This window comes from Rhinolophus hipposideros (genome assembly GCF_964194185.1).
Source record: "Rhinolophus hipposideros genome assembly, chromosome: 26".
NCBI classification, from domain to species: Eukaryota; Metazoa; Chordata; class Mammalia; order Chiroptera; family Rhinolophidae; genus Rhinolophus; species Rhinolophus hipposideros.
In genome coordinates, this window is record NC_138072.1 from 27,020,104 (window position 1) to 27,047,837 (window position 27,734).

Sequence of the window (27,734 nt, forward strand, 5' to 3'; positions counted from 1 at the left end):
TGCCCTAAACATCCCCTGTGCTCCACCTATTCACCTTTCTCTCCCCTCAAACTTCTGGGAACCGCTGATCTTTTTACTGCCGCCATGGTTTTGCCTTTTCCAGAATGTCACGTACTGGGAACCACACATTATGTAGCCTTCTCAGATTGGCTTCTTTCACTTAGTAACATGCATTTAAGGTTCCTCCATCTTTTCATGGCTCGATAGCTCATTTCTTTTTAGTGATGAATAAGATTCCACGGTCTGGATGGACCACGGTTATTTATTCATCACCTACTGGAGGGCATCTTGGTTACTCCCATATTTGGGTGATTGTGAATAGAGCTGCTGTAAACATCCATGCAAGCTTTGTTGTGGACATGTTTTCTACTTTTTTGAGTAAATACCAAGCAGTGAAATGCTGGATCGTGTGGTGAAAATATGCATGGTTTTGTGAGAAGCAGCTGCACCATGTGCGTCCCCACCAGTGATGACTGAGGGCTCCTGCTGCACCACGTCCTTTGAGCCGTAGATGTGCTGTAAGGTATTTCACTGTAGTTTAATTTGCTCATTTCCCTGATGACATATGATGTAAGGCATCTTTTGGGCATCTTTTCATACACTTACTGCCATCTCTGTAGGGTTTTACCAAGTTTTACATTTTACACTTAGGTCTATGGTCCATTTTGAGTGAATTTTTGTGAATGGTGGAAGATCTGTGTTTATGTTCACTTTTTTTTTTTTGCATGTGAATGGCCAGCTGTTCCAGCACCATTTTCTTTTTTAATACTTTTAAAAAAAATTTTATTGGGGAATATTAGGGAACAGTGCATTTTTCCAGGGCCCATCAGCTCCAAGTCATTGTCCTTCAATCAAGTTGTGGAGGGCGCAGCTCAGTTCCAAGTCCAGTTGCCATTTTCAACCTTAGTTGCAGAGGGGCGCAGCCTACCATCCCAGGTGGGAATTGAACCAGCAACCTTGTTGTTGAGAGCTCGTGCTCTAACCACCTGAGCCATCCGGCCACCTCCCAGCACCATTTGTTGGAAAGACTGTCTTTGCTCCATTGTGCTGACGGTCCTTTGTCAAAGAGCAGTTGACTGTTTATGCGGGTGCATTTCTGAGCTCTCTGTTCTGTTCCTCTGATCATCTGTAGTCCTTTCACCTTGACTACTGTTATATTGTCTGGAATTGGGGACTGACAGTTGCCAACTTTGTTTTTCTCCTTCAATATCGTGCTTGTTATTCTGGGTCTTTTGCCTCCACATAAACCTTAGAATCAGTTTGGTTTTCCTCATAGAGATTTTGTTAGTTGTATCTAAGTATTTCAATTTCTTGGATGTGAAAAATGTGACTGGTTTGTTTTAACTTCAACATGCACTTGTTTATTGCTGACATGTAGAAAAGTGACTGTATCCTGCAACTGTGCTACACACTCATTTTATAGGAGTCTATGGAATCTCTTGGGTTTTCTATACATGAGGTCAGACAATTAGGTTCGTGAACTCATCCTAGAAAAAGTGCTACACACCTCATTCCTGAATATCACTATGGTCACCTTCGAAGTCCTCCCCTTGGGAAGCTGTGCACCGACTCCTGCACCTAGTCTACCCTTTAAATGTTGGAATGTTGGAACTCTTTTTCTGGAATGGCCATCAGAGCTGTCATCATATTACCCTTGATGTCCTGAATGTCATCGAAATGTCTTCCTTTCAATATTTCCTTTATCGTTAGGTTAAAGAAAGAAGTCACTGGGGGCCAGATCAGGTGAGTAGGGAGGGTGTTCCAATACAGTTATTTGTTTAATGGCTAAAAACTCCCTCACAGACAGTGCCGTGTGAGCTGGTGCATTGTCGTGATGCAAGAGCCATGAATTGTTGGCGAAAAGTTCAGGTCGTCTAACTTTTCATGCAGCTTTTTTAGCACTTGCAAATAGTAAATTTGGTTAACTGTCCAGTTGGTACCAATTCATAATTGAATAATCCCTCTGATATCAAAAAAGGTTAGCAATATCGTTGCAACAAATTTGGGAACAAAATTGGCAGACCTCATAGATAATCATGTCGTCTGTGAACAAGGACAGTTAATTTCTTCCTTCCCAGTCTCTATACCTTTTATTTCCCTCTGTTGTCTTACTGCATCCGCTTGAATCTCCAGTGTGATGTTGAAAAGGGGTGGAGCCTTGAACCTGATATTAGTGTGAAAGCTACAAGTTTCTCACTATTAAGAATGATGATCTTGGGGCGGATGGATGGCTCAGCTGGTTAGAGCGCAAGCTCTGGGCAACAGGGCTGCCGGTTTAATTCCCACATGGGCCAGCGAGCTGCGCCCTCCACAACTAGAATGAAGTCAGTGAGCTGCCACTGAGTTCCCGGGTGGCCAGATGGCTCAGTTGGTTGGAGAGTGGGCTTTCAACAACAAGGCTGCCAGTTAGACTCCTCGACTCCCACAAGGGATGGTGGTCTCCTCCCCCTGCATCTAACAATGGCAACTGGACCTGGAGTTGAGCTGCACCCTCCACAACTAAGATTGAAAGGACAACAGCTTGACTTGGAAAAGCCCTGGAAGTACACACTGTTCCCCAGTAAAGTCCTGTTCCCCTCCCCCAATAAAATCTTAAAGAAAAAAAAAAAAAGATGTTGTTAGTAGTAGGTTTTTTTGTAGATATTATTTATCAAGTTGAGGAAATTCCCCTCTATTCTTAGTTTACTGAGAATTTTCATTATGAATAGGTGTTAAGACTTTGTCAAATAATTTTTCTGCATCTCTTGATTTGACCATGACCTTTTTCCTGTAGCCTGATCATTTTGGAACGTTGCACCAGCCTTGACACCCGGGAGAAGTCTCACTTGGTAGTGGCATACAGTTCTTTACTACATTGTTGGATTTGATTTGCTAATATGTTTTTGAGGATTTGTACATCTCTGTTTATCTCTCATGAGAGAGATTGGTGTGTAATTTTCTTTTCTTGTAATGTCTTTTTCTGATTTTGGAATTGGGATAATGCTGGCTTCATAGAATGAGTTAGGAAGTGTTCCATCTGCTTTTGTCCTGTGAAAAGAGATTGTAGAAAATTGGTATAATTTCTTCCTTAAATGTTTGGTAGAATTCACAAGTGAACCCATCTGGGGCTGGTGCTTCCTGTTTTGAAAGTTTATTAATTATTGGTTCAATTTCTTTAATAGATATAGGCCTATTCAAACTGTCTGTTTCTTTTTTTGTGAGTTTTGACAAATTGCGTCTTTCAAGGAATTGATCTATTTCACCTTGGTGATCAAATCAGTGGCCTTCGAATTGTCCCTGGCGTTCCTTTATGATCCCGTCTATGGGAGCTGCAGTGATGTTCCCTCTTTCACTTCTGATATTCGTAACTTGCACCTCTGTTGTTGTTGTTGTTAATTAGCCTGGCTAGAGCCTTATTGATTTTATTGATGTTTTTCAAAGAACCAGCTTTGGTTTTGTTGATTTTTCTTTACTGACTTCTTAGCTTTAATTTCACTAATTTCTACTCTAATTCTTATCATTTCTTCTGCCTACATGAGATTTAATTTGTCCTTTTCTTTCTAGTTTTCTATGGTGTGCTCTTAGGTGACTGTATCTAGATCTTTCTTTTTTTCTAATATATGCATTCAATGCTATAAATATCCCTCTAAGCACTGTATTTCCCCCAAATTTTGACACGTTCTGTTTCGATTTTCATTTGGTTCAAAATATTTTTAAATTTTTCTCAAGATTTCTTTTTGACCCATGAGTTATTTAAAAATGGTTGCGTAGTTGCCAAGTGTTTGGGGGCTTGCCAGCCATCTTTCTGTTACTGATTTCTAGTTTAATTCCATTGTGGTCAGAGAGCAGACACTGTATGATTTGTGTTCTTTTAAATTTGTTTAGGTGTGTGTAACAGCCTGGAATGAGGTCTCTCATGGTGAATATTCTGTGAGGGCTAGAGAAGAATATGCGTGTTGAATATGCGCATCTCACTTTTAATTACCCAACACCTCTCCTATTCCTAACGTGGCTGCAGAAAGCAGCCAATGGCTCCTTCAGGGTGTAGAGCTCAGGCAGTGAACAGGGCACAGGGCGGAGGGGCCGCAGACGCCAGGATGTGGGCCTACCTGGCACTGCCTCGTTGCTTCTAACAACCGCACTCCTGGGCGCTCGGGGCCTGTGCGCGACGCGGCGACCGCAGCTGTCTCAAGGCCGCGTCTCCATACTGGATGCCCGAGCCCATTCTCTCCGGGTCCAGCTCACCTGAGGTACAAGCAAGTATCTAAAAACAGGTCTATGTTTCTGTGGTCCCCAAACTACATGAAGTACAAAAAGCAAAGTGAAGAACACTATGCATATACACCACATGTTTCCTAAAGAGGAAAAATACACACATCTATGTTTGCTTACATCGGCAGAAAGTCTCTTTGAAAGGACACGTGAAGAGCTGATAATGATGGCTGACCGCAAGGAGTTCTAGAAAGCTGGGAAAGGAGAGGGGTGGTGATGAAGGCTGACCTCACTGTACCCTCTTGTACTTTTTGAATTTGGAATTAATGTGAATATATCACGTATACAAAGGTCAATCAGTTTAATATTAAACTACAAAGAGCATTTCTCACTTATCAGACTGCTAAAAACCCCAGTATATTAATCTACCCAGTGGGCAGGGCCCCAGTGAGAGCGGCACCTTCACGCACTACTAGTGGGTGAGAAATTGCTACAAGCCTGACAGCAGCTGGACAGCCTCTGCCTATTTTGACCCAGCAATTCCAATTCTGGAAACGTATCCTACACATACAGTCACACATGTGAAATGATATATAGAAGTTATTTACTGCAGCATTATTTGTGACAGCAAAATACTGGCAACAACCCGAATGTGCAAAGTAGACTGGTTAAATTATGGCAGTAACACAATTGAATCTTGTGCACGCACACACACACATTCTCTGGGTGTATGCGTACGTTAGCATGTGTGCATACACGAGTCTCCACATACTGATTTGCAACGATCCGTGGGCAGTGAGTGCAACGTGCAGCTGCATTTAACTTGTGTCAGTCGGGGAGGAAATAATAGTTTGTGAGTCACATGAATGCCCTGCCTACTTCGAAAATTAAGAACTGCTGAAGAATTCTAATTTGCAGCCTTATAGTTTCTCACCTAGATGTAATTATGATTTTGATGATCTCAGAAGAAATATATCTTGAAAGTTTTATGAGTCAATTCCCGCGAACTGACCCATGGCCGCAATACTAAAGTAGCAAGGGAATTAAAGTAAACCTCATTTGAACTTAATAATATACAACACCAAGTCAATTTTAATAACTATTTGTTATAGTCTTTAAAAATAAGTTTTTCTACCAAGTTTAGTAAAATATGTTTTTTGGTTTTCATATCAAAAACAAACAAGCAAACAAACAAAACCCCACCAAGGAAATGATATACAGGATAAGGAAGGATAGTGGCCCTGCTCCCGCTCCGTCTGACGCTGGTCCCTCCAGCACCCGGACCCATGCCCTCTCAGTGGTCTCCTCTCCCGCCCTCCCTCCTTCACCTCTGCCTTTCTTCCTCGGCATTTACACTCTGCACATGCCAAAGCTTCTTTAAACGAATATTGTGCACTACTTTGTGCACTACTGTACAGTTCCTCCTCCACAGACACTGCTTCCTTACCTCATCCTCATTCCTCAGGTGCTACCTGTTTTCTACCTTCATAATTCCACTGGAACTGTTCCCGACAAAGAGGACCCATGACTGCCCGCCGCCCACCCCAGTGGGTGTTTTGTCCCTCGCTTCTTAGCTCCTGAGACTCTGCTGCACGTGGTAACAAGCAGTCCTTGACTGGATGCTGGCTGATATGATACCCACTCTCCCAAGCTCTCTGCATACGGCTCCCACCACTTCCTGCATGTCCCCTGCAGTCCCCCCTCTTCTGGTCATCTGCCCCTCTCACTCTCAGCTGCTCTCTGATCACATTCCTGCTAGAGTTTCAACTGCTCTCTTAAGTTGATGGCTCCCAAAAGTGTACCGTCAGCCCAGAATTGTCTACAGACTTTACTGGATAACACCATGTTCTGCTGCAAAGGGGACACACACCAAACAGCGTCATCTTTATTCCCTTGAACCAGCTTATCCTCCAGCTTCATGGCATCTCTTTACCAAGTCACCCCAGGGTGACATTAGGTAGTTATCCTGGTTCCTCCTCTTACCAGACTACTCAGATCAATCTAAATCTCTTCACTGCTACTTCCATATCCTGTTAAAGCTCCAGTCAGCCATCTTTTACTCCGATCACTCGAAAATGCCTACTTGGTATCCTGATCTTGTCTCCCTTCAATCTGTACTGGACATGCCACCTACATACACGATTTGTCTCCAGTCACAACATGACCACACCACTCGCTGCTTCCCACCCCAAAGCAGTGGCTGTCACTTGTGAATGAACCTTAGAATGAATCACTGAGAGAGCTTTGAGAAATGTTGATGCCGAGGTGATACCTCAACCCAATTAATCCAGCATCTCCAGAGGTGGGACCTGGGATTCTAATTTATACGCATCCCAGGTGACTCTGGGGACAGCCAGGGCTGAGATTCAGTAACTCACAAGGGAAATCCCAGATCCCTGATGATGACCACTGGCCTGGCCGCTGCATCTCTTCTACCTTTTCTCTCATCATGCCCTGCTGCTGCTTCCTGTTCCAGTAACTCCCCCCCACGCCCTCTGCAGCCTAACATTCTCCTCACACCCTCAGCCAGCTGACGCTTCCTGCTTTGAGGAGTGAACTCAGTCAGCACTTCCTCTTGGAAGCCTTCCCTGACACCACCTCAGGCCCTGGCTGGGTAGGTCCCCTTCTGTGTGACCCCAGATCCTGTGTACTCTTCAGTGATTGCACTGACTGCCCTGTATGATAATTATCTTTTGACTGTCTCTCATCACACAGGAAGGGTCCCATGGGGCAAGGGCTGTGATTCACTCGCTTTTGTACCCAGCATGTGACCAAGAGGAGGGACTAAAATATTGGAACGAGTCAATTAGCAGGTGAGTGTCCGCATATAATTTGGTAATATTGAAATAAAAATGAACTTGAATATATGACAACTATATAGTATTTTGTCAGCTGCCTAAATTAGGGTTATTTTAAATTTATTTTTACTGAAGCAACAAATACAACAATAATGGAACCGATTACTCCTGAGGTCTGTTTACTATTACAAATTACGAAAGCCAGTCAATTTGTAATTACTATTTCCGACACAAATTCTCCATAGTACCCCGTCTGCCACCACCAACATCACATGTAGCACCTGTAGCCCCCACACCACCTAGCCCCCCAGCAGCACAGCCGTTCCCTTACCCCCACACAACCTGGCCCAGCAGAGTTAGTGAGTGGCTGAGAAAGAGGACACAGGCCCATTCGTCCTTTAAGGGCTAGATCCAGAAAGGGCGTGGCTCTGAAAGCACACCTGACAGGATGCCGCGACTGCCCACCCTCGTCAGTCAGTGGGACCCCGGAAGCGAGCGTGAGAGGGGTGGGCTGGCTTTACCCTCAGCACGTGGACGAAACCTCCAAACCCATGGTGGCGGGGGTACCCAGAGCGTGCTCTGACCACTTACTCTTGGCAACACTGATGCGACCCTACCGAGCAGAGTGAACTACGCCGAGGAAGGTTGTTAATGGAGTGTCTTACCTGATTCGATTTTGTTAAGGATTTTTCTGGCACACTGCACAAAGGCCTCTTCCACGTTCTCCCCCGTCAGCGCACTTGTTTCCAGGAACATCAGCTCTGAAACGACAGCAACAAAGCGTGGAGCCATTGAAATGACTCGGTTACTAACAGCACCTCCCAGGGTAGCAGGCCAAGTGGAATTTGTTACTTAAAACCATGTACTCCTGTATATAGCAGATCAATGAATGTCAACCTATATTTTTAATGTGAGAAGCATTCTAACCTTTTCTGAAAAGTATTAGGATCCTGTGCCAGCACTTAACCTGTGAACAGACAAAGCAAACACCAAAGCTTGGTGAGGACACAGGCTGGTGGAAGTGGCCAGCCGTGGACATCAGACAAAGCAGTGACTTCCGTCTCCCAGTAAGCTTTCTGTCCCCCCAGATACAACCTACAAATGTCCCCATTTTGGGGGGATTACAGTGCAGTCTGTCATTCTGACCACTACCCAGCAGGAAGACGGCAGCCCTTGCCCTTGCGGACAAAGCACACTTGTAACAGGGAGGTGCATTAAGTGACACCTGAATTCTTTTTGAGCTTTAACATCCTAAGCCTCTGTATTTCTAAGTAGCTTATTTGTAAACGCATGATGGCTTATGTTTTCTCACATGTTCATTTTCTTAGCAGAAAGCCAGTCAATTTATAAGGCTATGATTTGGTGCTTCTAGAGTCCAACTGAAAATCGATATTAAGATATTTTAGTTCTTGATTGGTTCTAGAAATTAAAGTTATTTAAAATGTCTGAATTCCTATCATACTGTTATCTATAAGCAACCATTAATTTTCCTTGCCAATTTCATGTATTCTACATGGACATTCAGAGAAGTTTCAAAGGCATCTGTAACCAAACGACTTTAATGTACATAAGATAAAGCTGCTAGGCCCAATATTTCTTCCACTGCTTCTCTTTCTATGTAATCTAATATTTTTCAGATCTACATAGCTTCAAATTACATAAAAAGATGACATTATCTGATTAGAGCCTTCAAACATTATCGTTATCAACGTCGCCTTAAACTGAGGCCCCAGACGGAACAGTCGTCATAGAACATTAGTACGTTCACTTTGATCATTATAGTAACTTTTGCAGGCAGAATGTAATATTGTGAAAATATGCTAAATAAGTCTCAATTTATAGTAAACAATTGGAACATTCTACATTTCCTAAATATAGTTTAATTTTAGTATATGTGCTGCCGAAGCGAGCACGAAATATAGTTTAATTTTAAAACTCCAGTAGCTGTTTTAAATTAAACACTGTGTCATTACCCCATCTGTCACTGAAAGTCAGTAATAGATCAAAGGTCACTTGCCATTTTCTTGCGCAAATCTGGAGGCTTCTAAGAAAGTGACTTCCCGGTCTGCATCCAGATCCCTTTTGTTCCCACACAGGACAATGACAATGCTCTGGCTGGCTAGCATCCGGGCATCTGTTAACCAATTAGTAAGCGCATTGTAGGTTTCTCGGCTGCGTGACAGAAGATTGTGAAAACGATACATGTATTTTATAAAACCGGCAACTCTTTCTGGTCATCCACACCTACTCACACTGCCTTCCACACATCAGGGTCATGCCAGCACCTTTCAGGTAACTCAGGTAACCTGCACACCCCAGTACACCCCACACCCACGTTTGCTGTGGTTGGTTTCCGGGAAACTAAGCCAGCAAGTGAGGTGTTCTGCTGTTTTCTGTCTGCCCTCTGAGGCGCCAAAGGAAGCAGAAGCTCCTTCACTCGGCAAGTATTTGTGAAGCTCCTGGTACGTGAGGCTTCCTACAAGCAAGGTCCAAGCTCCCTGCCACCCTTTAACAAGTCTGTGCAACAAACCGGCGCTTTGTTTTCCTGGAACTCATCACACTGACTCTGTCTAAAGACTGATGTGGGCTTTCTTATTGGCCCCATTTCCATGAGAAACCCGAGGCCCGGAGTCACACAGCAGCTGGTGGCCTGACCAAGTCCAAGACCTGCTGTCCCCAGTCCTCCTACACCCAAGGACCACTCCTGTCCTGGCTCACAGCTTCATACTTGGGCAAGTGCAGCCTTTCACTGCCGGACCAAGGGGCCCTGCCCCCGGCACCTCGTCACACCGATGGGGGGTGTGTCACAGCAGCAGACACACCTTCTCGGGACGCTCTTACCCAGGAACCCCAGAGGACATGGCTTAGATGACAGGTGTTTAAGGCAGTGCCGCCCACACAGGCCAACGCTGTCTGACGGGGTCTCTGCGAGGACAGGCCAGTCCCAGAATCCCACTGTCCAGCACAGCAGCCACCGGTCGTGAGTGGCTCCTGAGCCCTGGAAACAGGTGCGTGAGTCCAAGGAACTGAACTTTTAACATAACGTAACTGCCATGTGTTGGTGAGGGCTACACGGAGTACATGTGGACTCAGGTCCTTGTGACACGCCCAGAGCCTGAGAGTAAGCACTTTAAGCGCTGGGAACCTCACGAGTATCACACCATCATCATCACCCCCATTCACAGACCAGGAAACTGTGCTGAGCATGTCACACAGCTGGTCACCTGGGACTGGGACGTGAAGCCAAGCCAGCTGAGCCCAGCAGGTGCCCTCGGCTTCGGTCAATGTCTGCTCTGTGTGACAGTTTACCGCAGGTGGAGCTTGCCTCTGTCAAGGCGCCCTGTTAAGAAGGTAATGAGGCTGCTTGTCTACGGAGACCCTGACAGACACACTTCTTTACACGGAGTCATGGCAGGCGCTGGCTCAAAGCCTCGGGACGCGAACACAGTGCCGGGGGCCCCCGCGGCCCGGGCCCAGCCATGCCGCCGCTGGACACGCGGCCACAGGTGCTGGGAGCCGGCCGGGACCGCAGGGGCTGCATTACCTGGTGATGTCGTAGACGAGGAGGGCCCCGGCTGCGCCTCTGTAGTAACTTCTGGTCACGGACCTGAAAGAGTGACGGGCTTTTACTTCCAAGCCATCGCCGCCCGTGCCCGCCTGCTCACACCAAAGGGGCATTTCTGCTCTGGCAAGCGCAGCACAGGGACAAGTGATTCCAAGACATGTACGCATCTGCGTGCGGAAAGCGCGTCGCAGGAGGGGCGGCGGGGGCGCCGGGCCGGGCCGGGCGGCTGCCCTGAAAGGCGGACGAAGCCCTGCACGCAAGCGTCGGCACCTGTGGGAACCCACGCGTGCGGGCCCACGCGGCCCGGCCGCCACGAGGAACGGCGCGCCGCGGCCTGGGTCATTTCACGCCCAGGGATCTCCGTCCCGGGAACACAGCCCCGCGGCGTCCTGGGCCCCCTGTCTTCCCTGCAAGCCCGGGTCGCAGACGACGGGTCCTCCGCGGCGGGTGACTGTCCTCCCGCCCGCCAGGGGCGCCGCAGTGCCGGCGGGGCCGCCCTCGCTCCTGCTCCTGCTCCTGCTCCTGCTCCTGCTCCTGCTCCTGCTCCTGCTCCTGCTCCTGCTCCTGCTCCTGCTCCTGCTCCTGCTCCTGCTCCTGCTCCTGCTCCTGCTCCTGCTCCTGCTCCTGCTCCTGCTCCTGCTCCTGCTCCTGCTCCTGCTCCTGCTCCTGCTCCTGCTCCTGCTCCTGCTCCTGCTCCTGCTCCTGCTCCTGCTCCTGCTCTCCACCCCTGGTCCAGCCTCACCTCAGACGCCTGCCTTCCGCACGGCCCAGCATCTGCACCTGCCGCCCGGCGACGCACTTAGCATTCAGAGCTCTGGTCCGCACCCGCCATGTCCGTCCAGGGGCAGGGGACGCAGCACCGCCGCTCCACTGCAGGAAGGCGTCCTCCACACCGCCCTGCCGGCTTCACGCGGCACACGGCGGGCCCGGCTCGCTGACCACAGCAGCACCGTCCTAATCAGACCGCCAGGCCTCTGCCAGGCCCTCCAGGTGCCCGTGGCTGCTGTCCCCTGTGCCGTGCACGCCCCTCAGTCCATCCTTCAGAGCAACCGGACTCCCCCTTCAAGCCTCCAAGGCCTGCCGCGCTCAGGGCTGCACATGGGGTCCGCCGTGGGCCTCTGGACTCCTTCCGCACCCCCGACTGCTGGGCAGCACACGAGGTGCTAGGAGGGGGCCCCAGACCACACCTTGTCTGCACCTCTGCCCTTCGGCTGCCCCTGGAGTGCATCCTTTATGAAAACACTGGTTAACAGTGAATACAGGGCTTTCCTAACCTGTGAGTTGTTCCAATGAGTTATGAAGCCTGCGGGGCAGGTCATGGAAAGCCCTGATTTTGCGGTTTGCTGGGCACCCCATTTGTGGTCTGACGTGGGGGCAGTTTTGTGGGACTGAACCCTTCGTCTGCCGGTTCAGTGCTGACCCCAGGTAGTGTCAGACTGAATTGAATTGTTGGACACAGAGGTGTGGAGAATTGGAGAACTGACATGGAAAAGCCACACTGCTGTCAGAAAACAGGCATCACAGAAATGAACAGCGCCCATCTTTAGGGGATAAATGGTGGAACTTACAAAACACAAACAGAACTGCTCATTATTACTTTAATATTGTGAAAAGGGCGGCTCTTTTTAAATTTACTTTTTAGCTTTCAAACTCCAAAGGCAGGTCTGAGATTGCTTTGAGAAATGGCAGACAGGACCTGGTTGTTAGGCTTCCGCAGACGGCCTCTTGCAGAAGGGGGTGAGGGAGGCCTCTTCCACATACATTAAGAGGCAATGTTTTAGCTCCAGCAGGCACCTAGTTTCTAGAGAAAGCAGTATCTGAGAGTTCTTCTCAAGATGAAACACATCAACATCTATTTCTTTATTTATTTTACACTCTATTTTGACACATGGCTTCTTAAATAAATTATTCAAGCATACAAATTGAAGCATACTTTTTTAAGATATAAATTTTTTTCAAGTCATTTAAAACAAATACATGCACAGTTTTAAAGAAAAATATTGCTAAAAGGCTGGAAATGCACCAGCAGTGTCTGCTGCCCCGCTCCTTCCTGAGAACCCTGCACCTCAAGGTACGCTCCTTAAGAGAGTACCTGTTGAACACCTGTGTGCTAGACAATACCCTGGGCTCTGGAGGAACAAACACAATACAGAAAAACCCTTACTTGGATGAATCTTTTTTTTTTTTTTTTCTTTTACTTGGATGAATCTTAGTTTCATCCTGGTTTTCCTTCCATATTTCTATGAAATGCTCAGGAAACTGAATTACTAATTTTAGAGCTTTTTGCCTTCCTGCTTTGATCAGGGGGTCTTCAGCTCATGCCCTCCACCCCCACTCTTTTCCTCAGACCTCTGCCTTCGCAGGTGACACCACGTGACACTTCCTGTTGCTCCCCCAGGATGCGTCCTATCAGGCTGACTTCATCTTCCTCTTTCTGGGTTTACTCCCGTGTGTTGGTAAAGTATAACCTCCTGAAGTTTCTAAGAAAGAATCTGTGAAAGATAACCCCCCCCCTTTGTGCATATCTGAAGGTATTCTGATCTTAATCTCACATAACTGATAGATAGCTCAGTTAGGTTTACAATTTTAGGTTGGGAAAGAATTTTTCATACTGTTTGGAAGGCAACAGATCAGTCTCTTCTAGCTCCCAAACACTCCTGTAGAAAGGTCCAGCACAACTCCCATTTCCAACCCTTTGTATGTGGCTGTTTTCCCTCTTGGAGTCTTTCTGTATCTTCACTTCATCCTTGTGCTCTGAAATTCCACATGACATGATCTGGCTGGGTCCTTTCCCGTTCACTTGTTTGTACTTGGCGTAAGGTAGGCTAACACATCTGGGACTCGTTCCTTCCTTCAGTGGAAAGTTTACTTTGATCATTTCTTCTGCTCTTTCATTAGTCAGGCATCAGAACTCCTGGATAAATTCTGTACGATTCTTTATGTTGTCTCTCCTCTTTTCATCTCAAATTTCTTGTTTAACTTGCTAGAAGATCACAACTCTATTTAATATATAATTTTGACTGTTCTTTTTAAAATATAATTTTGTTCTTATTACTTGAATACAATCTCTGCTCTTATTTCTGAGGATATGGGAGTTTTAGTGGTTTTGTCTATTCCTGGAACACTTCTATTTTCTTTATTTTGGGTTCTTTTATTTTAGAAATGTTCTTCAAATGCCTGATGGTCCTTTATACTCAAGAGCAAGGAATACTTGTAAACAAGTCTCCTAAAAGCAGCTCTTTATGTGTGGGCTGGAGGCCGCCCTGTAATACAGATGGCTCCACAGAGGCTGGGCCGTTTCACTGGGGAAACCCAAAGGTCAGTACGTCAGGCTTTTCTCCTCGAGCTACTCACTTTCTGTAGAGAAGGAACGCTTCTCCTTCCTGACAAATACACACCAGTGAGACGCACACACCCGTGAGACATACACACTTGGCCACCAAAAATTTGGGAGAGGTGTGGGAAGGAGGTTAGTGCCCCGACCTTCACTAGGTCTCGCTCTCCAACCTCGCAGGGTCCCTGCCCTGTGGGCCTGACAGCCCTGCATGTGCACAGTAGGAGCACTAGCCCTGTCCCCTGCGGGCCTGATGCCTCCAAACTCTGACCTTTCCTGGGGCTGAGCAGCAGGAATCGGCTTCCTGTTCACTGGCCTTCCTGTTACAAGCGCATAAGATGTAGCCTTCTCTGCTTTAGTCAGTCGCTGTGCCGTCTGCCCACTGCTGTCTTTAACCTGTTTTTTTGAAATCTCTTAATCACAGTTAAGCACTTTCCCTTTTTTTTTAAAGTTATGTTACAGTCATTTCAGTGGGGTTTTGGGGTGAGAAGACATAAAAGTATGAATTGAACCCACCATGTGTAATCAGTGCTTTCAGAAGAATGATCGTGACTAAAAATGGTTACAGTGTTTTTGAAGCCAAGTTATTGAGCATTTAAACCATAATATATATCTGACTTTAATTAAGTGAAATGCTTGTGGGGGAAGTGTATTTAACCAAATTTTGAAACTGAGTAGCTGTTCTGTTTTGACTTCGTGTATGTGTTCAAAAAGTGTAACTAAAATATTAACCATCTTTGCGTCATGAACATAGGCCCCTATTGGCAATGACCCTATTGGCAATGACGGGGTCACCATTTGAGCATCAATTATGACTGTTGTGTAAGCAAAGTGTGGAGGAGAGAATGTTTCATGGAATATATTCTAGTTCATGTAACACAACACAACACCCCTTAAAAATTCTTTTTTTAACGTGAAATACAGAGAACTTGTTTGTGCTCTCGCTGGGCCCTGGATGAAAGGGCAGGCGGCATGCGCACGCCGCGTCCTGACGTGCTCACCGACTCCACTAGTAACTCAGCCCAAATCGCGAGCATCGCGCACTGCAGACTTCCGTGCAGTCGTTAGTAAAGGGGGCTGCAGGGACAGAAATGGACTTTCAGCTGGTCTTAAATCCTGCAGAGGTGGGGTTCTACAATCTGTGAGACGTGGTGGGGGGGCTATATATATTAAGAAAATATAAGTGATTATTTCAAATCTAGTTTTCCAAGGTTTTTATTAAGTTAGAGAAAAGCTACCTGAATCGTTCTTGGCCTGCTGTGTCCCAAATCTGTAACTTCACATATTTACCACCAACATTTATTATCTTGGAACCAAATTCCACTCCTATTGTATGATTTGAGTCATCTTTGACTGAAAAAGAAAAAGAACAAGACATTTAATTTTAGAACATGAAGGAAACTGGCCTCAGATGTGAACAAGCAACACGAAGCTCAAGCGTTGATCCACGGCAACGGCACTTCCTTCAGTGCTCTTTTCTCCGCCAGCAGATGACGAGCGCTCCCATCTAGACAGAACACGCACGGTCCCTGCCCTCAGACACACAACACAGCTTTTTCTGAAAACTCCTAACATAGACCAGACATTTTGCAGCCTAAGCGTGGAGGTGACCATGCCACAAGAGCCATGTCCACTGCCCACGGTCAAGGCACCCACCTACAAATGGGCTGCAGAAAATACGCAGCACCGTCCTCAAGGGCTCCCTGCCCAGGGACCGCTCTGCAACTCGGTTAGTAATGAGGTAGGGACAGTTTCAGCTAGTTCAGTGGCTACTCTAAAGAAATAAAAGGGAAGGAAAAGTTCAAAAAAGAAATTTCATGGCCCCCAAGAGTAAGGGAAAAAGAGGGAAAGAGTAAACAAAATAAGCAAATCCCCAAAACAAAACTGCATGTAATAGCTGCTGAGTTTTCATGAATGTTAGTACTATGTGGCAATAATGTGGAATGGATTTGTTACAGAAATCAACACTACTGGAATGTGCAGGGAGTCAGGCAAAGCAAGTACTTTGCTAAACCCACCTGCAATAAGCTGTCTAGAAGAGAACATTTCTGTGATGATGAAAGGACTACAAACCATCACAGCTCTATAGTCCACTGACTAGCATATATTTATAACTGCAAGACAAAATTTAATTGTACTAGAAATCAGGGATGCTACATGACACTGTGTTTACTGTTTCCTGGGGATGTGGGCAGTAAAAGGTTTTTGTGCCTTCACCTGACTGCCACTAAATAGACAAGTCACTGTCCATAATTGTTTCCATCATTACAAAAGCAGTTTAAAGGGCCTTGCAAACCTACAGCCTTTAACAAGAGGTTGAAATAAAACATTCAACCTCCCTTACCAGAACAGCAGAAGTCAATGGCAAAAGATGAGCTCTGTGAGCCTAACCAATTACTTGGTGACCATCCCAAGAACAGACACCAACTTATCTACACCTGTTTCTTTACCAACAAAATAAAATTGATGACAACAACTGCTTTAACTGTAATACAAGGCTACTGACAACCAAATGCTCTTAGTTTATCTAAAACGTCTGACCGGGGCTTTTGGGGCCATCCACTGTGCTGTCTCCACACAATCATACTGTGTTTTAGTACCTGGATAATGTTCAGTCCAATTAAATATATACTGAACAATGAACAATTGTAACACTGAAAGGTTAACTTAATAGAAACTCAGTCATGTTACTAAAAGTTTAATAACAAACTTTTAATACTATTTTCAAATATTTTTAAAATGACTTTTTTCCTGAAAAATATTCAGAAGTTTTGCTGTAAACAAAGCTGAGCAAGAGAGCAGTCTTCAAAGGAGACACACATGACACAGTGACCATTTGGTGCCACTTACATTTTTTTTCAATAAACTGATGGAGTAAGCAAGATTTGCCAGTGCCTGCATTTCCAATAACCAGGAACTTAAACAAAAAATCTGAAAAACAAAGAGAGACTATGAAAACAACTCGAAAACAGAAGCTATATACATCCATTCTTAGACTACGCTTGTAAGATTTCATGAAATCTTAGTTATTAATATAACAGAAAACAAAGTAACAATACTTTGTGAAAACATGTTGACTTACCTTTTCACATGCTGGATACTTAACCAATATGCTAATTCAGTGTTTTTTTAAACCATGCTCTTGGGACAATTTCCTTTTTTGTTGGAAGTTTGAAAATGACTCTTGTAATAAATAAAAATTGTCCCTTTGCTAGCCACTATTCAAAGAAATAAGCAAAAACAGTCTAGAAATTTCAAGTGTTTTCTGTACAGAAAAAACAACCTGTTAGACTTACAGGCTTTGAGAAGTCCACTGCCTTGTTTTTTAAAAGAGGTATAAGTTTCCTCATTTGAAGATTTTTGTGGTCTTGTTTCTATTTCCTCATCTGTAACTTGTGGCAAGAAGTAACTTAAGCCAAGTTTGGGTCAGTATTCCAGGTGTGAAATTTGTCTCATTCAGTGTCGAGAGAGCTCTTCATTGCTACTTTACACAGAAGAATTAATATATTTGGTTTGGGATATTATTTTCCATACAATGGAAATAAAAGATTTCCAGACTGGAATTTGTGAATTCACATGATGCAGCATCAAACGGCCCCACACTGCCTTGCTGACTCTTTGCCTTTTCTGTTTAGCCACACGTGACTTCCACTCGGCTTAGGAGCTGCAGCACACGGACTCCCTCTCGCACCCTCCATGTCCATCTCGGCCTACCACGGCTAAGCCCCAGGTGCCAGATTGTTCTGTGTCCCAAGGCCCTCACTGGCTGCCGCACACTCCTTTTCCAGACCCAGACCGAGCATTCTCGAGGCCCCGCTCTCCTCTCCCTCAGTTAAGAAGTAGTCTAGCTTTTTGCTGATGCTTGGTCCACACGTGTTTCCTAAGAACTACATTCACCATCACTGAAAGATTATTCAACCTCTCATGATTTTCAAATGGTTACAGGCAATTAAACTTATAGAATAGTGCTATTAGAATTGATAGCATTTAAAAATACTACCAGTTTTATGCTTCTCACTGCACGTTTTAAAAGCATGCCACACCCATGCTTGTAGCAGCATTATTCACAGTAGCCAAAAGATGAAAGCAACCCAAGTGTCCATCGGCAGATAAATGGATAAACAAAATGTGGTCCATACACACAATAGAATATTATTCAGCCTTAAAAAGGAAGGACATTCTGACAGGGCTACCACATTGATGAACCTTGAGGAGATTATGCCAAATAAAATAGGCCAGTCCCAAAAGGCTAAATATTGTGGGACTCCACTTATTACCTGGAGTCATCAAACTCACAGAGACAGAGAGCAGAGTGGTAGTGCCAGGAGCTGGGGGGATGGAAAACGGGGAGTTGGTGTTTAATGAACACGAGTGTCAGTTTGGGAAGATGAACAAGTCCTGGTGACAGTGGTGGGGATGGTGGTGAGGACAGTTGTACAACACTGTGAATGTGCTCAATGCCACTCAACTGCAGATTTAAAACTGGTTAAGATGACAAATCTTATGTTTCATATAGATTACTACACCCACAAAAAAGAAAACATGCTGAGTCTAATCACTTCCATTGAACAGTTTTACCCTAGAAATCAAAGGGAATATGGTTAAGATTGCCAGGTGAGAATGAAAATACTGGAATTTCTCAAACTTGTCCAATATCCTCTTCTATTTAAGAAATAAACCCCAATACATTGTATAAGTCGTATTGTGTATAGAAGATGAGAACCAGGTAAAGAGGCTGTCAATATATAAGTTTTGAGAGAGAAAAGATTTTGTATATACAGATTCAAATGTTTCATATGTATGTAGAAAAATGAATCTAACAAATCCATGTAATCCTGGAACTTAAAATCACATGTCTAAGCACAGACTTTGGCTAGCTGTTTGTTCCATCATTATTTTCTGCTCCGGAAGCTTTGTTGAAATGTACACTGTTATGGTGACTGCCATCCAGTTTGCACCGTGGCTTCAACAGGCAAAAAGGTAGCATGCCAACTGAACTGCACCTTGCTGAACAAAGATAAGCAAGATGTATAATTTACATATGTAAAAGTATTTCATTCCTCCAACAAACTCTTCATATTCTGAATCTTATAGCTTCAACAGGTAAGAATTCATACTTAAATAGAAAACCCTTCTATTTGAAAAATCTTTTGGGTCAAACACCTAAAAATACTGGATAAAAATATACCACATTAAAAAAAATGCATAGCTGAGCTTTTAGGAAAGAAAATCTCTAGATACTTAGAACAGAGAGGAAATGGAAAAAAAAGCAGTAGAGGGCGTAGGTGGGAGGCTTTCAGTGTTGAGTTTTAATCCCTGAGTGGGACAGGTACAAGAGCTTGTGCCCACGTGAAGGAGCAAGCAGAGAGCTCAATCTGAGTTCTCTACAGGGCCAGACCCAATGTGAAAGGGGAGGCTGTAGAAAAGATCCACTCACTAGCTCAGGAAAACAAGGAGCCTTCTCGGACTCCGCCTGGCTTCTCAGCAGAACGGGAAAAACATTCCCCTGTGAAGATTAATCATAAGCTGGTACCACCGGTGGGTGTGAAATTCAAATTTAAATAACCATGTGGAAAATAAACCTCCACGTCAAGAAACTAACAATAAAAATGGCTCTAGAAAGTGACATTACTGATATGCCTGGAAGAAGCCAATGTACATCAGTCTGGTAGGACACACTGTCAACCCCACAGGCACAGGATTCCCACATGCAGCTCCTGTGCAGATGAGCTCACAGCCCCAAATTACAAAACACTCAAGGATATGAGCCACCACGATGAGTCAGCAACCTGCAGACTGATCACACTTTCAAGAATCTGATTAAAAAAAAAAAAAAGAACCTGATGAGGTATACCCACGATGATTAATATCATAAAAAAGAATTGAATTCATAAAAGAATAAGATGATATGAAAAAATAGGCTGACTTCTAGAAATAAAAATTGCAGTCATTATAATTAAAGTTGATTATGTTATATATTACACATTATAATTAAATGGGTTAAACAGCAAAACTGAGGAGAAAAATTAGTGAACTGGAATAGAGACTGGAGAAAATTACCAGGAGGCAGAAGAGCGAGTTGAAGAGAGAAAATATGAGAGCTTCAGAAATGTGGAAGACTGAAAGAAAAGGTCCATAGGTCTAATAGGCATTTTGGGATGAAAACATAGAAAATGAGGTAGAGAGCCAATACCAAAAGAAATAATCGCTGAGAATTTTACAGAATTAAAATTAAAGGAATTGTAAGAATCAAAAATAACTATGAACCATGAAAAGGATAAATAAGAATAAATCCACATTTAAACACATCATCACAGTGAAACTGGAGGACAAAGGCAAAGACTGTGAAAGCAATCAGAAAGAAAGGAAAAATAAAGAACCTAGGTTCTTCAACTGCAAAGGTCAGAAAAATAATGGGATATTATCTTCCCAGTGTTAGGGGTAGGAGCACAAAAACCGCCTAATGTAGAGTTTGATGTGCAAAAATTTAAATCCCTCATGCCAATGTGGACTTCTGCTTCCAAGAAGATGGAGTTAGAGTACTTCTCTCTGTTCCTCTTGCTCAGTACAACTTAAACCCCTAGACATTATGTATGAAAGAAACACAAGAAGACTTTGAAAAATGTAGAGAAGACAGACTGGCCAAGGACCTGGGGGTTGGAGGAATGACACAGAGATAAGTCCCTTGGGTTTTCCTTTTGTCTTATATAGTCTAGACTTGGAGATGAGCAAGCTGGCAACTGGAAATGGCAATGGGTACAGATTTTTTAAAGCCCCAACAAAAGTCTGTTCTCTAGCCACAGACCCAGAAAGGACAACCTAGGAAGAGAAAAAACTTGTATACAATAACTGCTCTACTCCAGCCAAACATCACAGGAAAAACTGTGGACTCACTCCCACCCCGACCAGCAAAGACTGAGTGAAGAGCCTTGAATTCCACCCTGTCAAGGCTGTAATGAGGTTTTCCAACCTCATTACAGCAGGGGGGTGTCAGAGAAGACCAAATACAGAGCTGGGATTCTCATCCCTGTCTCTACCATGTTGTCAGTGGAAACCATTGTGACCGTGGTGTGGGAGGTGCAGGACACCAGAGCTCTCATCCCTACCCAGCACAACAAGGAGTACTCCCTCCACCTGAATGTCAATGGAAGCTGCACAAGGAATCTGGGCTTCTATCTCCACCTGGCAGTAATGAGGCAGGGCCAAGAGTGAGAGCCAGTTAAACCAAAGACTTAAATAAATATCTAAGGTCTCACAATATAATACAAAAATTTCCAGGTTTTTATTGAAAATCTGTCATCATATCAAGAACCAGGAAAATCTCAAACTGAAAGAAAAAAGATATACAATAGACTCCAATGCCAAGATGACAGAAATGTTAGAAATACCTGACAAAGATTTTAAAGCAGTCATCATAAAAGTGCTTTAACACGCAATACAAACATGACTGAAACAAATGAAAAATAGAAATCTTCATCAAAAAAAGAGTCTCATGAAAGAAATAGAAGATATAAAGAACTAAATGGAAATTTTATAATTGAAAAACAAATAACTGAAATATAAAGATCAGTGGATGGGCTCACAACGAAATGGAAGGGACAGAAGAAACGATCAGTGAAATGGACAACAAAACAAAAGAAAATATCCAATCTGAACAACAAAGAGAAAATACAAGGTCTGACAATTAAGTTCGTGAACTTGCCACCGTGCGCCTACCTTGGCAGCACTGTACAAACAGCTCGGTAAGGTTTCATAACCTTGGTACATCAATGTCTCACAACTGTGTTCATGTCAATGTTTGATGGTGTCTTGCTGAGTGGCGTTCATTATTGTTGGTGTGTGTTTTTGTGTGCTGTAGTGAGAATGTCTGAGTTTGAATTAGAGCACAAACATACATTAAATTTCTTGTTAAACTAGGCAAGAGTGGAAGTGAAATCAGGGATATGTTAGTCCAAGTTTATGGGGATGATACCATGAAGAAAACGGCAGTGTACACATGGACTAAACGTTTTTCTGAGGGGAGAGAACGTATCACTGATGAAGACAGGTCAGGGCAGCCAATAATAAGCAGAACTGATGAAAACATTGCAAAAATTCGTCAAATTGTTGTCAAAATCATTGGCTGACTGATAAGAAGCCTAGCAGACCAAGTAAACATCGATAGAGAAACAGGAAAATCTTAGCTGAAAATCTTGGCATGAGAAAGGAGAGTGCAAAAATGGTCCCGAAGGAGTTCACCAATGAACAAAAGCAAAGAGTTGAAGTTTGCCAAGACCTTTTGGAGAGTCAAGATGATGTTTTGGGCCATGTTATCACTGGTGATGAAACATGGGTGTACAAATACGACCTGAAACAAAGTGTCAAAGTGCACTTTGGAAGTCAGCCAATTTTCCACTACCAAAAAAATTCCGTCAGTCCAAATCAAGAGTCAAAATGCTGCTGCCAACGTTTTTTGATGTCAGAGGGATTATTCATTATGAATTTGTACAAACTGGACAGTTAACCAGGTTTACTATTTGGAAGTGCTGAAAAGGCTGTGTGAAAAAGTTAGACGAAAACAACCTGAACTTTTGGCCAACAATTGATGACTCTTGCATCACGACAATGCACCAGCTCACACAGCACTGTCTGTAAAGGAGCTTTTAGCCAGTAAACAAATAACTGGGGCGGACGGGTAGCTCAGTTGGTTAGAGCGCGAGCTCTGGGCAACGGGGCTGCCGGTTCGATTCCCACATGGGCCAGCAAGCTGTGCCCTCCGCAACTAGAATGAAGTCAATGAGCTGCCGCTCAGTCACAGGTGGCCAGATGGCTCAGTTGGTTGGAGTGTGGACTCTCAACCACAAGGTTGCTGGTTCGACTCCTCGACTCCCTGCAAGGGATGGTGGGTTGCACCCCCCACAACTAAGACTGAACACAGCACCTTGGGCTGAGCTGCCACTGAGCTCCCGAATGGCTCAGTTGGTTGGAGCACATACTCTCAACCACAAGGTTGCCGGTTCAACTCCTGCAAGGGATGGTGGGCTGCGCCCCCTGCAACTAAGATTGAAAGGACAACAACTTGACTTGGAAAAGTCTTGGAAGTACACACTGTTCTCCAAAAAAAGTCCTGTTCCCCTTCCCCAATAAAATCTTAATAAAAGAAAAAGAAAAAAAATAACTGTATTGGAACACCCTCCCTACTCATCTGATCTGGTCCCCAATGACTTCTTTCTTTACCCGAAGATAAAGGAAACATTGAAGGGAAAACATTTTGATGCCATTCAGGACATCAAGGGTAATACGACGAAAGGTCTGACAGCCATTCCAGAAAAAGAGTTCCAAAATTGCTCTGAAAGGTGGACTAGGCACTGTCATCAGTGAATAGCTTCCCAAGGGGAGTACTTTGAAGGTGACCATAGTGATATTCAGCAATGAGGTATGTAGCACTTTTTCTAGGATGAGTTAGCAAACTAAATTGTCAGACCTCATGGACTGAAAATATATGAATACAGACTCCTAGACTTTTGCGACTACAAAAAAGATCTAACATCCATATCGTTGGAACAGAGAAAGAGAGGAAAAAGAGGATGGGGTTGCAAAAGTACTCAAAGAAATAATAGCTGAAAACTTTCTAAAATTGGCAAGGGATATAAACCCAGACTTGAAGAGCTGAGTGAATCCCAAGAGGATAAATCCAAATAAATCCATGCCATGACACATCATAATCAAGCTTCTGAAAACTAAAAACAAAGGAAAAATTTTTGAAAGCAGCCAGAGAAAAATGATACCTTACTTACAGGGGAAAAAAAAACCAATCCAAATGACACATTTCTCATCAGCAACCAGAGGCCAGAAGGAAATGGCACAATAGTTTTCAAGGGCTGAAAGAAAAGAACTTTCAATCCAGAATTACATATCTAGTGAAAACATCCTTCTAGAATGCAGGAGAATCAAGACATTCTTAGAAGGAAAATAAAAAACACTAACAGAATTTGTCACCAAGAACCCTACCCCAAAAGAATGGCTAAAGGAAGGTCTCTAAACAGAAGGGAAATGATAAAAGAAAACCTGGAACATCAGGAATGAAGGAAGAAAAAACATGGTGAACAAAAATACAGGTAAAACCATTATGCTTTTCTTCTTTGCCTCTTGAGTTTCCTAAACTATTACATTTGGCTGTTTATGCAAAAATGGTAACACTGTCTGATGTTATTCTAAATATAAGTAGAGGAAATATTTAAGACAGTTACATTACCTCACATTATAAGTGGGATGTAAAGGGATGCAAAAGAAAGCAAGGATTTTATATTTCATCAAACTGATGAAATGATACCAGTAGATGTGATATGTATATATAATGTAATATGTAGAGCAACCAATAAAAAAGCTATACAAAGAGATATACTCAAGCACATTATGGAAAAATCAAATGGAATTCTAACAAATATTTACATAAACCACAGAAAGACTGGGAAAAAAGAGAAATGAGAAACAGAAAACAAAAAAGTAAAATGGCAAAAGTCCTAGTAAATCAATAATCACATTAAATGCAAACTGCACAAACTATACTAATTAAAAGGCAAAGATTGGCAGATTGGATTAAAAAACATGACCCAACTATATACTGTCTATAAGAAACTCACTTCAATTATGATATAGGCAGGTTCAAAGTGAAAGGATGAAAAAAGGTGTATCATGCAAACATTAATCCAAGGAAAGCATTATTAATATCAGATAAAACAAACTCAGAGCAAAGAAAATTACCAGAGACAGAAAGGGTCATTATAGAATGATAAAAGGGTTAATCCATAAGACATAGGAATCCTAAATGTGTATGCACCAAATAACAGAGCTATAAAATATGTCAAGCAAAAACTGACAGAACTGAAAGGAGAAAGACAAATCTGACCAAAAAAAAAAAGGAGCCATTTTAAAATGCAGCAGAGCTGCCATTGGAGAGGGACCACCATGCGTGACTGATGCCTCAGACCTTTGGATGCGTCCAGAGGTCGGGGCCTAACCCATATTGTGCCCTCAAAGAACTACTTGCAAACATAACGAGAAAGCAGTTATTATGGTTACCAAACTGATGGCTACGGAACTGAAATTAAAAATATTGCTTAGAATTAGCATTACTGTGTTAGCTTTTCTGCACCAAATGCAATGCCTTCCTTCTGTGGATGTCATTGTCCCCTCCCCTTCTCATAAACACCACTTGCCTTGATCTCCTCATCGGAGCACCATTTGGGTTCTGCCTGATTCAATGCATCTGAATGGCTATTCTTATTGACCTCAAACAAATGCTGGTTGCTGCATACTTTGAAAGGCCTCTTATTTTTGAGGGTAACACCCACAATTATGCCTGGAGACTTCAACACCACTCTCAACAATGGATAGAACTAGAAAGAAAATCAACAAGGACACAAGAGAGCTCAGCAGTCAATAGCAGCTTCTCGTCGGTGTTTACAGAACACTCTGCCCAACAAGGACAGAGCATGTTCTTTGGAAGGGCGCATTCAACATATATGAGGACAGACCCTGTCCTAGGCCATAAAACAAACCTCAACAAATTAAAAAAATCTGAACTCATATAGAATGTAGTTTCCACCCACAATGGAACCAAACTAGAAATCAGTAACATGGTGATAATGGGAAAATCTCCAAATATAGTCATGTTCTGCTTAACGAGGGCACACATTGAGACGTGCGTCACTAGGCGTCTCGTGGCTGCGCGAGCATCACAGAGGCACACAGGCACACACCTGGGCTACGGCCCACTGGACACCTCAGCTGTGGTACAGCTCATTGCTCCCGGGCTACAAACCTGTACGGACGGCACGTACCTGTACTGGATACTGTAGCCAACTGTAACACACGGTATTTGTATATCTAAACTTACAAAACACGGTATAAAAGACACCGAATGGTCCACCTGCACAGGGCACTCAGCCTGGACGCAGCCTGCAGGACCGGAAGCTGCTCTGGGTGAGTCGAGAGTGAGCGTGAGTGGCCTGAGGCCTAGGACAAAACCGCCCACTCCTGGAGACTTTGAAACACTGCACACCTATGCCACACTAGTTTATATAAAAAAGTTCTTTCTTCAGTAATAAATTAATGTTAGCTTACTGTCACCTTTTTACTTTATAAACTTAAAATTCTCTTTTAAGCTTCTCAACTTCTGTAATAACACTCAGCTTAAACACAAACACACTGTAAGTTGCACAAAATATTTTCTTTCTTCATATCCTTATTCTATAAACTTTTTCTATTTTAAAAACTATTTCTTTTTTTTACTTTTTAAACTTTTTGGTTAGAAACTGAGGTACAAACACACATTAGGCCAGGCCTACATGGGCCAAGGTCATCAACATCACTTTCCACGTCCAGCCCCACTGGGAGGTCTCGGGCAGCAACACACATGGACCTCCCATCTCCTGTGATAGCAGTGCCATCTTCTGGAACACCTCTTGAGGGAGCTGCCTGAGGCTCTTCTTCAGGGGGTGTCACTCTTTCCAGAAATCTGTCCATAGTGGTTTGCTTCTTTTTTTCATGTTAGACTTGCTTGTAAGCAGATAATATATCCTCTCTATTAATGGAAACCTTTCGGTATTGGGGTCATGCTTTCAAACTTTTTAAGGTACTTGTTGAAGTCTACAAAGCTTCTGCTGAACCCTCACTGTGAATGTTTTTTCTTCTCCCAGTTTCCTTTTCTCTCACCTCTTCTTCAGCTGTACGCGCGTTCCTGTTCCAGTGCCAATACCTCCTCAGGGACCCCTCTAGGAGCTCCCCAATGCCATCCTCACGCACACCCCAGTTAAAGCTGTTTGCCACCTCAAGCATAGCCTTGTTTCTGCAACCTCCTCATCCCTGGCAAATTCTTTTAAGTCACTAGTGGCAGGAATTTTTCAGCCCCATTATAATCTTATGGGACCACTGTCACATATGTGTTCTGTCACTGACTGACTGGGTCAGCATTCAGGAATTTCATGGAGATTTCTGTATGGGAAAGACGGTAGAGTAAGAACTTGACTACCCTTGAAAAAATGAGGCAAGACAAAGTGAGTTCAAAGCCCACCTCCCGACCCCCGTCCCAGGCTCTGGGACCTTGGGCAGAGCACCCAACCTTTCAGTTTCCTCACAAATGGGTCCCAGTGTTTACCTCACACTGGTTGTGACGATCAGAGGCACTGGACACAAAGTATTTTGTGTATATTCTAACTTCACCCCATACCTAGAGGTTAGAGTTATAATTCTGCCTAGATACACCCATGGTTTTTCAATAAGGAAAGGTTTTCTGGTACAAGAATGGAAACACAGCAATAGGTTGATACCAAAAGAATCTTCAATCAGCACAGTCAAGGATATAGACTTGGAAGCTCCTTTAGTCATGTGATAGCTAGAAATAGTTCTTGGGAAAACATAACTGGGGAAAAGTAACTTCATTACTAAATAATATACACCGGAAGAACTGTCGCGATGGGTCACTTTTAACTCATAATGCTTTTATAGTGGTGTACATTTAATGGAAAGTACGTATATGATAGCAAAATATACTTTAATATAAATTTTATCAATGAAGTTTTACCAGTCAACGTCTGGTAAGAGACTATGAAAGTTTCTACTGATTTTAACATAAAAAGATAATCCAAAATATGGACTTCGTTCTTATAAAGGCATGTGACAAGTAGAGCATGCTAGTTTATGTACATATCTATGATAAGATTACTCAAGGTGCTAACAATACTGGGGGTGCCAAAAAATGTGTACAAGTGGATACTTTGGTCAACATTGCTCAAGCAGTAGTTCCCCATAATCAGAAGTATCTGGACGCTGATGGGAACCACTTTGCAGAAGTCGAAAGTGACTT

The 27,734-nt window shown here is 43.6% G+C and overlaps 1 protein-coding gene across 1 annotated transcript in view; it reads right to left on the reverse strand.

The window, feature by feature from the left end:
* RAB4A (RAB4A, member RAS oncogene family) overlaps positions 1-27,734 on the reverse strand; it is a 36,052-nt gene that overhangs the window by 2,573 nt on the left and 5,745 nt on the right. The window contains exons 2-7 of the mRNA XM_081039042.1: positions 16,739-16,819; positions 15,127-15,241; positions 10,534-10,596; positions 9,007-9,161; positions 7,655-7,750; positions 4,089-4,224 (exon numbers count right to left, since the gene is read on the reverse strand). Of these exons, the coding sequence (XP_080895168.1) occupies positions 4,109-4,224; positions 7,655-7,750; positions 9,007-9,161; positions 10,534-10,596; positions 15,127-15,241; positions 16,739-16,819 (626 nt within the window). The 3' untranslated portion in view covers positions 4,089-4,108. The remainder of the gene's footprint in view (positions 1-4,088; positions 4,225-7,654; positions 7,751-9,006; positions 9,162-10,533; positions 10,597-15,126; positions 15,242-16,738; positions 16,820-27,734) is intronic.